This window comes from Cataglyphis hispanica, chromosome 20, assembly GCF_021464435.1.
Source record: "Cataglyphis hispanica isolate Lineage 1 chromosome 20, ULB_Chis1_1.0, whole genome shotgun sequence".
NCBI classification, from domain to species: domain Eukaryota; kingdom Metazoa; phylum Arthropoda; class Insecta; order Hymenoptera; family Formicidae; genus Cataglyphis; species Cataglyphis hispanica.
The window spans coordinates 2,516,900-2,529,826 of NC_065973.1; the positions used below are offsets into that span (position 1 = coordinate 2,516,900).

Sequence of the window (12,927 nt, forward strand, 5' to 3'; positions counted from 1 at the left end):
TTAATTCTCGCTTTATGCTCCCGCACGTAATTGGCACTTTGCTCCGTATCTTCGATGGAATTATTTCTCTGTACTCATGGTCGGCTATTACCGTCATTAGCGAATCGATTTCACGAATCAGCTGCCATTAACTCCTTTTCATATCCACTTCGCTTTTCTGTACATATAACGCTTCCCGAATAATTTGTATGAATTATATTCCTCACGATTTAAAGGATATTAAAAGGCTTCATAAAAGAGACCTTTCGAAAGGAGATATTTTTGGGCAACGTTAATGATGATGACACTAGATGATGAAAAAATAAAATTTATTCTCTAATTTACTTTTCGCAAATTTTTTATTTCCAATATAAAATATGACTATAAATAATGTCTGTCATTTTAATAATCTCTCTTTCTCTTTTTTTTTCAAAAATCAAAAAAAAAATTACTGAATTTCATCTAAAGAGAATTTTCAATTTAATCTAACTTTCTATAACCTTTCGATTCCTAATCTAACGATAAAACGCACATTTTCGAGTTTTTCACGGAAGGATGTTTATTATTTTTATAAATTTAATTGATATAAATATAAACTATATTTTATTTCTTTTGCGCTCGCGGTGTAAAATACGCTCAAATTTATTTAGTGCTTGATTTTTTTTTCTACGATCATTGCGTAAGAGAGGGAAATATTCGATCTTGACGCCAGCCAGTTCACAGAGCGGTTCGCTGAAAAATTCGGTGCCACTACATGTGGAAGTAATATATGCAAGACCCAATGTGGCACAAGGCCCTTCAGTTAATGATCAACTTTTTTTTTTAATCGTGGACGTGAATCTTACTCTTTCGCGCTTCTTCTTGGCCGTTTAAAGTTGTAGGTCCCGGTTTGGAGATGTATTCTAGTGATTATATACTCTTAGTGATACTCTCACATTGTTGTAGAGTTTGCTTTCGGCTATCGGGATGATGAAAAGATTTCGTCGGATGGCGAAATGAAACTCATTAATATAATATGAGAGAGTAGCTTGGATGTTAATGCGAGATAACCGATCGGAAATTATGATAATCGGCTCACTGACTCAATTTTTTATGGACACCGGGCGAGAAAATCGTAGTCAATAACTGTGAAATGTTGCGTGGAGCGGCGCGAGATGATATTTTTAGAATGTCCCGAGAGATATTCGGGGAACATTGGAGGGATATTCCGTCGAAAATATTTTTATCTTGCGTCATTCTCGGGACATCGAAGCGATCTCAGGCGCAATGCTGATTTAGCATGCCCCATTGAGAGTCAATTATATTATATATTCGCGGGGGAGAAACTAATATGATAAGATTCTTGTTTCAGCCATCGTTTTCTTAAACAACGTGTCACGGCACACCGACGAAATATATTGTTAAATATTCATCTACAGAATTTTATAAGATTCTGCCGAGCTCATATCTTTTTTCCTGATTTACTCGGTGAAGTCTCCCGCTAGGCAGCTTGGTGTCTAAAGCTCCTATAAAGCGGCATCGCAATTTTACTTTACTCGAGCCGAGAGATACTTTCCGGCGATCGATAAAATTTTCATTTCATGCGTCCTAAGCGGGTACGTCAGAATTTCTCTCTCTCTCTCTCTTTCTCTCTTGCGAAGCTGGACACGCATGATCGAACAATCGAATCGACTTTTAAACAGGCGCTAGCGCCCCACCTGTCGCTGCTTGACGCTGGTTGTCGTGTTCCTGTCCGCTCGCTTGCTTCGCGACATGTTGGAAAAATAAATAACGACATGTAAGATAAAGAATAAGCGTTTCATCTTTTTCTTTCTCCGCGAAGATGAAACCTGTCAGTCAATATCTTTGACGAAGAACAATGTTTGCGCTTTCGATCTTGGCTATATCTGTAATCATCATCACCTTCGCATTGATAGTTTCTTTGCTCTCTCGCACCACTCGCTCGCGAAACAAGCGTGCTCATTGATAAAGTCTGATGTAAATAGCGGTTTAAACGTTTACAGTACTGAAACGTGACGGGAATATGCGCGTTTAACTCGGCCGAATGTGATGAGGGCTGCGAAGCGCACGTGTGGCGTCGGCGAGAAGCGGAGAAATTGGGTCAAGTTTTTCCAAATCTTCTCGCAAAGCTCTCGCATGTCGAGATATCGGTGCCTTTGTAGCCGAACGCGCAATAGACACCGCGGTTTTATGATCGTTTCGCTTTCGGCCATCTGGCGAGGAACGACGTTGTCGAGTGCTGGCTTGCCTCCCTTTGAACCTTTCAAAGAAGACCCGAGAAACGTTTTTCTCAAACAGCACGAGTCGTTTTCGCTCGTAACGAGGCGAAAAGACTCGCTCTGGCGGTCTTTTATAAAATAGATTCGTTAATCACGCGTGCAATAATTGAAACCGCAATTAAATTTTTTCACGCATTGCATTTCGTATTTAGAAGTAAAATGTATGTAACTTCTTATTATATCTTTTATCTTTTATCTAAATTGTTGTTAAGGCTATAAGAGAAATGAAACATTGACATCCTTGTTATACACAAAGCTTGTTATAAATTAAGGAAAATTTGTTAGCAATGAAATATTGTCTAATTTACGACTATACGCCAATAGGGAGACTATTAATGCGAAATCTGTATTTGAAGTCTCCTTATACGAGAGACCAAAGGGAACAATGGGGAGGGAGCCCTACGGGCGTCAATTCGTCGGCAATTTGCGCGAAATTTCGCGAATAACTCTGAACGTATTGTCTCGGGAATAACTTCGTTAGCATCGAAATGGCGAAGGGCTGTGACCCATCGAACGAAGCAGAAACCGACGACGGCACGCGAAACGAGATTTCCTATAACGGATTCGGTTCGGAAACCGGCGTCAATTACCGGACAACAAAGCAGAGCGTGGATAAATCGTGAGACTAATAGCTCCTTTGTTCACCTGGATCTAGCACGTCCGTCGCGCCGCGCGAGCTCGACGATAAAATAAACGGCGTGCGCGCGTGTAACGTTTTATTATCGCGCTTAAACCAAGTTACACTCGGCGCCCATTGAATCGCAATAGGGCGTGTAAGTAGTGCGGTCATGAAGCGGCGAATCTGGGAAAATAACTTACTCAATCTTTCTTTATTAATCAGGATATCTACTTCCTGGAGGAAAATCTGCAATTCTCAGGGAATTTTTTCGTATTATATATTAGGAGAAATCAGGATGGAAATTTTTTTTTCTTATGGAATTTTATTAAAATTTGAGGAATTAAAAAACATCTGATAATTTTGCTCTTATATATATTTTGTTGTAAGCAATAGGCAGTCCGCCAATAAGCCAAGTTGTGAATTATATGTTTAAAATATGTTATCAATATATATTTATCCTTCTATTTATATATTCAATGTTTTAAATATTGAATATATATATTCTTTATTTTAATTTTTAGTGATAAAAAATGATTACGCAAATTAAAAATTTTTATCTTAATGGAAGCTATTTAAATTTTTTTTTCAGTATATTTGTAAATCCAGCACTTGAAACTTAAGTGGCTATGTGTTTTTCTTCGTAATGAAAAGCATTAGAAATTGCATAGAATAAAAAAAATTTATTTTAGAAAATTGCACCAAAAGATTTTCAAATATTCTTTTTATCTGGAATTTTGCAGAAGAAGCAAAAATATCTGGAAGATTAAGGAATTTTTTTTACAAGATTTGAGTAGAGACACTTGACGATCTTGATGGCGAAAGATTCGAACGAATGAAGATTTCGAGATTTTTCACGCAAACTTATGTAACCGACAATACCCGCCAATAGTTGAAAATTCCAGCTGTAACTTAAATCTTTCTTCAGGTTATTAAAATTAATGAACTGGCGACTGTATGCTCTTTCAGTCATATTTTCAAAATAACTTTATTATTATTTATGCGCGTGCGCCGCGAATTATAATGGACATGGCGTGACTAAATCGATTAGAAAAACATATTGTGTTTTGTGACTCGCGCACAATACGTGACAATATGTTCATAAACGACCGACGACCAACATGTTTGGACTTCGACTATTTTTTTTATTGGTCTTACCTATATTTACAATATCATCGTCGCACTTCGTCGCACAGATAATTGCCAACAATCGTTAAATAATTTTGCAATTCCGGCGAAAAGTATTGGTCGTATTATTAGGGAGATTATTAGGCTTCTCGCCGCTCTCGCGTGCAATAATCGAACAGCAATCATGATCAGCCTCTGCTGATTGATCAATGGACCACATGGGATAATTGGTGAAATTATAGCAATTGAAGGCGAACGAACGAGTATTAAAATTAAACCAATGATCACCCGTGTAATGTGAAACGATATTACATCATGTCGTGTCGCTAAATTTTTATTTATATGCAAGATATGCATATTTCGTAAATTTGCATCTCCATCTTCTCTAGATTTAATATCGGATATTACGTACGCGGCACTGATTAGAAATCAAATATTCCTCATCATTCATATAATTAACCTTTAAATTCTTTAAAATCGTCCTTTGCCAAGAAACCCTCCGTTATATGCGCTTTTAACGCAATCGGATGTAATGTGTCGTTTTGGATCGGATGACGTTACGCTGCACTTTGCCTGTTGCATATTGCGGTAATCGGAGAAATGTTAAGTTTGTGGCAAATAACCGCGCTGAATAAAAAAGTCGCGTAAATATAGCGGGGCAATTGGCAAAGCTTCGTGTTTGCGTGCGGATACACGCGGCACGTCGCGTCATTCGCGCGTCTGAAGATGCTCGAGCATGACAAACATACGATCCCCGGGATGCGCCGGTGGTGTTTATTCGCGATAAACGTCGCGGTGACGCACGTGGCATTTTTCTTCTCTCTTTCTCGCGAAGCACCCGCTGCTATCGCGCGTTTTATTGTTAGTCTGATCTCGCTTGGTTATGAGATTTTGTCCAAAATGCAGCCGTCATTGACTGCACGATGCGATCTCGTCTCGAACGTCCGCCAATTCGATTATAGAATGTCATCGCGCGTGCACATATGTGAGCGATCGAAAATTTTTCGAGCTTGCACCGAATGCCATTAAAAAATTCATGCGGTTTTGATATTTGACACGCGAGTTTATATCGATATAAAAGCTCTCGAAACTTTCTCGCAACATTATTATTCCATATGTGCAACTTTGCGCGATAATTTCGTTTGGTAAATGCACTTTTCCATAAATATAAATCATCGTATACTCGGCGCATAAATTGCAATTCTCCGCATTATAAACTTTGCCAATAAAATCCGAAAGAACCAAGTTCCGCTCGCGATTTGCACGAACAACGATTCCAAGATACTTCTCTCTATCGTAGGAGCAGCGTAGAATTATAAAGAAGTTCTCTCTCTCTCTTTTTGTTTTCGTATCGAAAACGCGATGCATTATGCTTCCACTTCGAAAGATCATATCGTGGATCGATTTTACTGATCTCTCTCGTACGGTTTTTATCTGAAACGTATTAAATACTGTAATCTCGTAAATCTTGTATCGCAACTTTTTCACAGATGTTAATTTACAAGTCAAACGTGATCTCTTCTCGCGAAAGATTTCTCTTATGTCCTTGAAAATTCTCTTAGAAACTTACATTTTAGGATCGCATTTTTTTTATTTAATTATTTTTTATTTAAATTTTTTAGCGATCTTCAAATATATCGGCTGCCCATTTTGTCTTACTTAAATTTGTATTACAAATTTCTCCTTTGTGCATTAACAAAATTAGAAAAATGGAGAAAAATTAGAAAGCTATGGAAACATGTAGAGAATAGAAGTGCAATTTTTCGCTTCCGATCTATCAGTATTTTAGAGAACCATAAATGTTTAAGAAACATAGTTTTTAACGGATTCTGGCCCTTTAAGCAAATATTACGTATGTAACATTGATTCCGTTATTACGGCGAAATTTTCAACCGCGACACCGACGCACATATATGTGTGTCCTTTAGTGTGTCGCATACATAATATACGCGGCTTTGTTCCAGTAATTATTACCGCGACTGACAATGGACAATAGCGTTTAATGTATCATTATGAAAAGAAATATTCGTCCATCGTGCGTTGCGGCATATCGATTATGAAATATGGATATCACAATAACGATACAATGAAAGGCGAAGGAGATGGATTGTCTCTGTCTACCGCCATTTATCACCTGTTTATTGCTTATTGACTGTAAAGATATACAATTCTAGGTAGGAACCGGATGCTGGTCTAGATGAAGAACGCGGTTTTCTCCCGACGACGTGATGCATCGTTAGGATTTATTCCTGAGGAAAGAACATTGTGCTACTTTCTATGTAGCATATCTCAGTATTTGCTATCGCACACAATCACGTGTCGTCGACAAAAAGCACGTAGCAAAAATTTTCTGGTTTCTATTCATAGCCGCAACTTTGGAGATCATCGAATCACGATTCGGCACGGGAGAATGACCAGTCGTTGTCCTCTTTTTAAAGATCGCTTCACTTTTTCATTGTCCTAGTCACGTACGAAGAGATACGGTCACTCTACTTGAAGTAAATGACGTTCGTTCGCAAGGCGCGCGCATATTTGGCGAGGACAAATTTTCGACGTGACGCGAAATCCTAGGAAGAAGAGGGTCGAGGAAATTGGAGCTCGCCACGAAGTCTCAGCAAGTCTCGGGCCGATCGCCAGGAGTCTCCGCCAAGAGAGCAAGGGTTCTTCTCGGAAGAAGAGAAGAGGGCTACCTTGTCTGCCTGTTTGTTGGCGATGCATTTCGAAAAGCTTCGGAGAGAGTGAAGAAAAAGAGAGAGACTTGCCAAATCGCATTAACAAGTTAATTGAATAATATCTAATCACATATGACGCAGCTGACTATTTTCGCGAAGCGAGTCCCGTCTAATCGCGGTTTCCTTTACTTTGAGCCATAGTGATTATTCGCTTTTTAATTAATTAATTAATTAATCTTTTGAGGAGATTAACTCTTCTTGGCCGAAGAAGATACAGAAAATAATTACAAGTTTCGACATAACATATAAATGCTAAATAATTATAAAAGTCAGACATAGTAGACTAAATAAGAAAAACTAGAAGAAAAAAATTCTATATAAATATAAAATTGTTAATTTAAAAAGAATTACATATACACACGTCACAATAAGAAATTAAAAATTACATGCGATGCGTATAAAACAGCAGATCGAAAAGACATAAAAGAGAAAGAGGAGAGAATGAATATTAGGAAATTTATAAGAAATTAAAATACTTTACTGCGGGAAGTAGGAAAATAAAAAGTTTTATATTACGAATGAATAAAAAAGGAAAATTAGCGATGGAAATGAAGGATTCGAAATAGAAGTGCAATTAATGCATCCGATAATGATATTTATGCCCTATTTTCTAGATGAAGCGTTATAATTTCTATGAATTCTTAATTTCCGATGCTCTAGATACACGGAAGAGAGAATCTCACATCGAATCATCGCGTTTCTACGATCGCAAACAAGCATAGAGATCATTATTTCTGCCATTATTTGTAGCTTCGAAAATTGAGCCCGACAAAATTACACCGCAAGCTCTTGAATTGTGATGTTAGCGAGGAAATATATGAGAAAAAGAGAGAAGAGAGAGCGAGTCTCAATTTCTCTGTGCTGTTTATGTCCGTATAAATAACTTCATCAATGGAATTGTTCCGGTTAGGTTGGAATAAAGCAGCAATTTGCGACGGAGTCCCTGAAAGCGCTCGCTTGTGCGATGAATAGCTGATAGCTAATTTAGTGGGTAGAAAAAAATACGCTGCGAAAAAATAGACCGATGTTGAAAACAACTTAACAACTTGTCTCTCCCCGTCATGTCCAGCGTTTAACGGTTAATGACTGTCGATTGTCGACGGAACGTATCGCAATGTACAGAGTGTTGTTGGCGTTTTTTTATGTCCACCTATAACGTAACGCAGAAAAATACCAGCTCGAAAACGAAACGGGTCATCAAGCGGATGTTTATCTAGTTAAATGATGAATGCGTGTGTTAGATAATCGTCGGTATTAATATTAATATCAATTCGTGTGCGTTTCTTGCGATGATCGCACAGTAAAAAAACATTTATGGAGTTTAAGCCAATAAAACGCGTGATGGTCAGTAAAAAGGATACATTTCTCGATAAAAGTTGGAGATGATTCACGTTCGCGTCGATTAACCAAATATACATATGCGAATTTTTTTCTCTTTTGGAGACTTTCTCGAGGTCTGCCGGAAAGTATCGAGTAAATTGTTTCGAGTACTCGGACTACTCTCTCAATTTCCGGCCGCCACGCCGATTAACCGACATTGGGTAATCTGTTATTTCCGCCGACGCGTTGAATCCGACTTCTCTCGGCAACATAAACGTCACTTAATAGTAGATGAGTCGATTCGAGGGCGGGTATTCTTCTTAACGAGACACACAACTCTCGATTAAATTTATTTTTGTACGACAGCAAATCCACGGATGCTGTGATCGATTTGCTCGATAAATCGGTGAATGTTGCGTGAGAAATAAACACCTAAATTATCTCGCCGGGATTGCCTTTGTCATCGTACCGAAAACGAACTCTACCCTAAGTTTAAAACAAGTTCGCGCAAAGATAAATTTGAAATTGTATCATAATAGAAAGTACGAAGTAAATTTGACGGAATTTGCTAAAATGCGAAACTCTCTTAGCTTCTTGTAGTAGAGAAATCTGAATTATAATTCGTGCCTGCATTAATTTACATAAATATAGCGTCATATGCGCCTCGAGTAATAAAATACTCGGAGTATAATTTTTGCAAGAGCATATTTATTTTTATAAAGACTGTTTTTTATTTTTATATTACATGAGGAGTAGAGCCATACGATACCCCATAAAATACAATATATATCTCATTTTCTTCCCTTATTTAATAAACCTTATTTTATTTATAAACTCGTGCGTTTATCGATCACTTTACAGTAATCTTTGCAAAATATAGTTGATGTGTTCACATCCATCTTTCGATGTTTGGTGAGAATCACAGTTCGGGAAAGATTTTTTTTCGTAATCGAACGTACAATAATAGTAATGATAATAAATCGCGTGAGTGAGTCTTTGATTAATCATTCCATGTTGTTGATTTTAGCTTCGTAAGCGTTTTTATTTGAATCCGTTCTTTGTTCGCTTGTTTACATTGAGTTTGGAGAAATCGAACATGAAGAGCGAATATATTAATACGTTTAACCCATAATCTCATCTCATTTTTGTTTCCTTTAATCGATTAAGAGTGATAACGATTCGTCGAATCGAGGCTGAAGCTCGTACGGTCGTTTCGACGTGACGTGATCTGTCATCACGTAAAATCGTGTCCCGCTATTATCGCACTTACGATAGTTGTTCTACGATGATTATAATGGATGACATGGCGTGTCCCGTTTGCATACGTCCGGTGAAACATCATTTGATATTCCATCCAAACAAAAGTCGAAAGCTTGAAAGCCTTTTGCCTTCGCTGTATGTGTATGTGTGTGTGTATTATAAGAGAAATAATTTGCTGAAACCAAATATACATATGTACATATAAATATAATATAATATACGTAAATATAATATACGTATTTTTTTTGAACATTATTAAACAGTGCAAAATTTTGTTAAAATTTAACAAAATTTTGCAATGTTTAATAATATTCAAAAAAAGAAATCGCTATTTGCATTTCGGGTGGAAAGAGGAAAGGTACTTTAACGAAACTTTTTCTTTCACAATTTAATAACGAATTTAATTATTTAAAAAAAATAATGTTTACTAAAATCAAAGAGATAGATCGATTTGTACATCATATCCTGCACCATATTATATCCCCCAGTGGTTTACCCTTCGGTATTACATATGTATATATTTGCATAGGTTAGCGACTCAATACAAGGTCGACCACACATCATTGCAGAACAAATCATGCCTGCATTTGAGTTACAGCTATTTACTTAGAGTTCATTCGCGACAGTCGCATAAGTTACATTTTAATTTAAATTATTGGCTCAGTTATATTTTAATTATTACTCTCATTCGGCATCACCGTCCGATGAATATTTAATATTGCAGGATTGTCAGTATAAAAATCGATAAAATGATTTCTTAGAAATATTTATCAAATTACTAATAAACATCGATACCGCATAGGCGACTATATATTAACAGTGCATTAATAATGTTTTAATGATTAAGCAATTGATAAATGAAAGTCAGATGACTTGCAAAATATTCGTTATCGATTGTTAAGATATTGCGAGCAAATTTAACGAGAATTATTATCTATTTGCGTTCTTTTAGGAAAAAAAAAAATATATTTTTTTACTCTTATACAGATATCATTGAAACTTAATTTGCAGTATCGAATAATTTTTATATGTCGAGTTGCCGAAGTTTTTGCAAACTTCGTCGCGTATGTACAGCAGGCTCGTTTACGTATCCTTCTGCATGTATATGAGAAAGATAAGGTACACGTGAAGAAGCTTTCGTACGCATGTGGAAGCGAAATATCGTAGCAACGATTAGGCGAATGGGAGACAAAGGACTTTGAGTTCGATTCCTAATCGACATACGCATACATGGAGTGATCTGCCAATTTCGTAGCGCGAGCACGTACATGACGAACGACTGTTTACTCGCACATTTCGTACTCCCGATATATTCGAGGCGATCCTAAAATGTGATTGCGTAAGCGCTCATCGATCACCGTAGGCTCTTCCGACCGGCGAAAGCTTGGCTAATATGCTTGACAGTAGACGGAATATTTATAACGGATGAATTGATTTCAATATCGTTAAGACAAGAAACTAGCAAACAGGAACTATGATATAAATATTAACGAGCCGGTAAATCGTATTAAGCGGTGAAACGTGATTCGGTGGAAAAGTCACGTTTGTTTATTTTCTAATAGCGCATTATTTTCTATTTATGTTATGATTTAGGAAACGTAAACGTTTACAATAAACATTCACATATTAATAAATCATTTTTTTTAAAACAAAGTTATCAGATCAAAGCCGTTTAATCTGTGGATACTCGAATATTCTAGGGATACACATGAAAGATCGATCATTTGTATATTTTTTTTTCCTTTATTTATCTATTTATTTTAACCGAATATTCTTTGATGATACATTTCTGTGTCATACTTTGCTTTTAAAAATAACTTCCTGTAATTATTTTATGTACCGATATATTCTGCGATCGATGGAAGAACGATCACAAGTAACACGATTAAAACGCGTGATGCTCTAGTGTAACGTATTTACTGCGCGGAACAATAATTTATGCCGATATCTATTTTAGCTGCTCTTATCTCTCGCGACATACGCACAAAGACATAAGGTGATACATTAATCAGTAGTAGTCAAGACGAACTGTCGAATGATGCAATGTAAACACCTGATTGCGCGGATTTCTTTCCGATGACCCGGATATTCCACTCCTTCATATTTGAGCACGTGTCATAAACCCGATTATGTAATTGATACCGCATCTCACTCTTTTTACGACGATACACGCTGTGAAATAAAGTGCGATAAGATAGTAAAATCGATTAGCATTGTGTACGAGACGCGTAGATGAAAACGCTGGCTTTCTAACGCTTCAAATTTATCGCGGGACAAGGTACGACTAACGGGTTTTAGGCACAACCGAAAATAACGTGACTAGGTTGACCAATTATCAGATAGATTCTAATGCTGGAATAAATCTTCCTGTCCGAAAAAAACAAGCGGAACTCAAATACATTTCTAACGTTTTGAGACGAAATATATACATATATACATCGTGTGAATATAATTTTTATAATTTGTTGTAATGATTTAATTTTTAAATTATTTAATTATCTCCTCTCTCGCGGATGTTCTTTTTCATCTCTTGACACATTAAATATTTCTAAATTTCACGTTGGTATATTATTAGATTCAAGTGTTTCGTTGTACGAAAGACGTGTTCACGAAGCACTTTAAATAGTATACACTTAGCTTTTATTTATGTGAAATGTGTTTTGTGTTACAGACGCATGTGCTATTGATGGATGTTTTCGTGCAGAACAACAGGTTGGATCATGTCTCGAGAGTAATGTCATCGCATCCATCGTATTTGGAACATTTCTTGCGCACTCAGCATTTCATCCTTCGGGGTGATGGACCACTTCCTTATGACTACCGACATCTCATCGCCATTATGGTGCGTTCTCATTCTTATCCTTCTATAGAATGTTTTATAAGTTTTATATCAAGTACATTTTTGCAATTAGGAGAGAATTTCTTTTCTATTTCCGCATTAATTGAATTTTTTGGACGTTATTTTAAAAAATAACGTCCAAAAAATCCAAGTCTTGTATTTTTTTTTTTCTTTTGAAAAATATTTTTTGTTCTTTTGAAGTGTTTTTTTCGCGAGATCATCAATTATGTTTGATCGAATATAATTTATCACATGAGAAGAATCGTAGCTCGTGAGGCAAAGTTTTTCTTCATCGCGCCTTCATCTATTCTCTAAAGTGTTCCCCGATCACCCTCAAGCGGCAGCGGATCAGCGGATCGAGGGTTATCGCCGTCTGAATAAATGCAACGCGTGTTTCGTAACGTCACGCACGTTGACATAGAAAAGACTCGATGAAAAATAACATTGGTCATTCCTTTATGATCTTTACCACTCGGCGATCCATATGCATTTCCTCGTTGTTACTTTTAGCTATTCTTGCATCAAAACATGCCATTTTTTTTATATGCAATTATATAATTATGACTCTCTTAGATATACACGCATATAAAAAATATGAAATGAATTATCTTGAAAATAACGTCCTTTTTTTTCCAAGAGTTATGTTATTATAATTAAGACAGAATTTTATAAAAATGCTTGATGAAAATAAACTTGTATTTTATTTTTCAATTAGATAATTTTTTTTCTTTGTTCTTATCGATGATTTAAATCATGAAATAGAAATACAGTTTA

At 36.4% G+C, this 12,927-nt stretch overlaps 1 protein-coding gene across 2 annotated transcripts in view; it reads left to right on the forward strand.

Annotated features, from left to right (window-relative positions):
• The window catches only part of LOC126856900 (sestrin homolog), a 172,542-nt gene that overhangs the window by 145,745 nt on the left and 13,870 nt on the right, over positions 1–12,927 (forward strand). For both annotated transcript variants that reach the window (XM_050605893.1, XM_050605894.1), the window contains one exon: positions 11,986–12,156. In XM_050605893.1, coding sequence (XP_050461850.1) covers positions 11,986–12,156 — 171 coding nt within the window. The remainder of the gene's footprint in view (positions 1–11,985; positions 12,157–12,927) is intronic.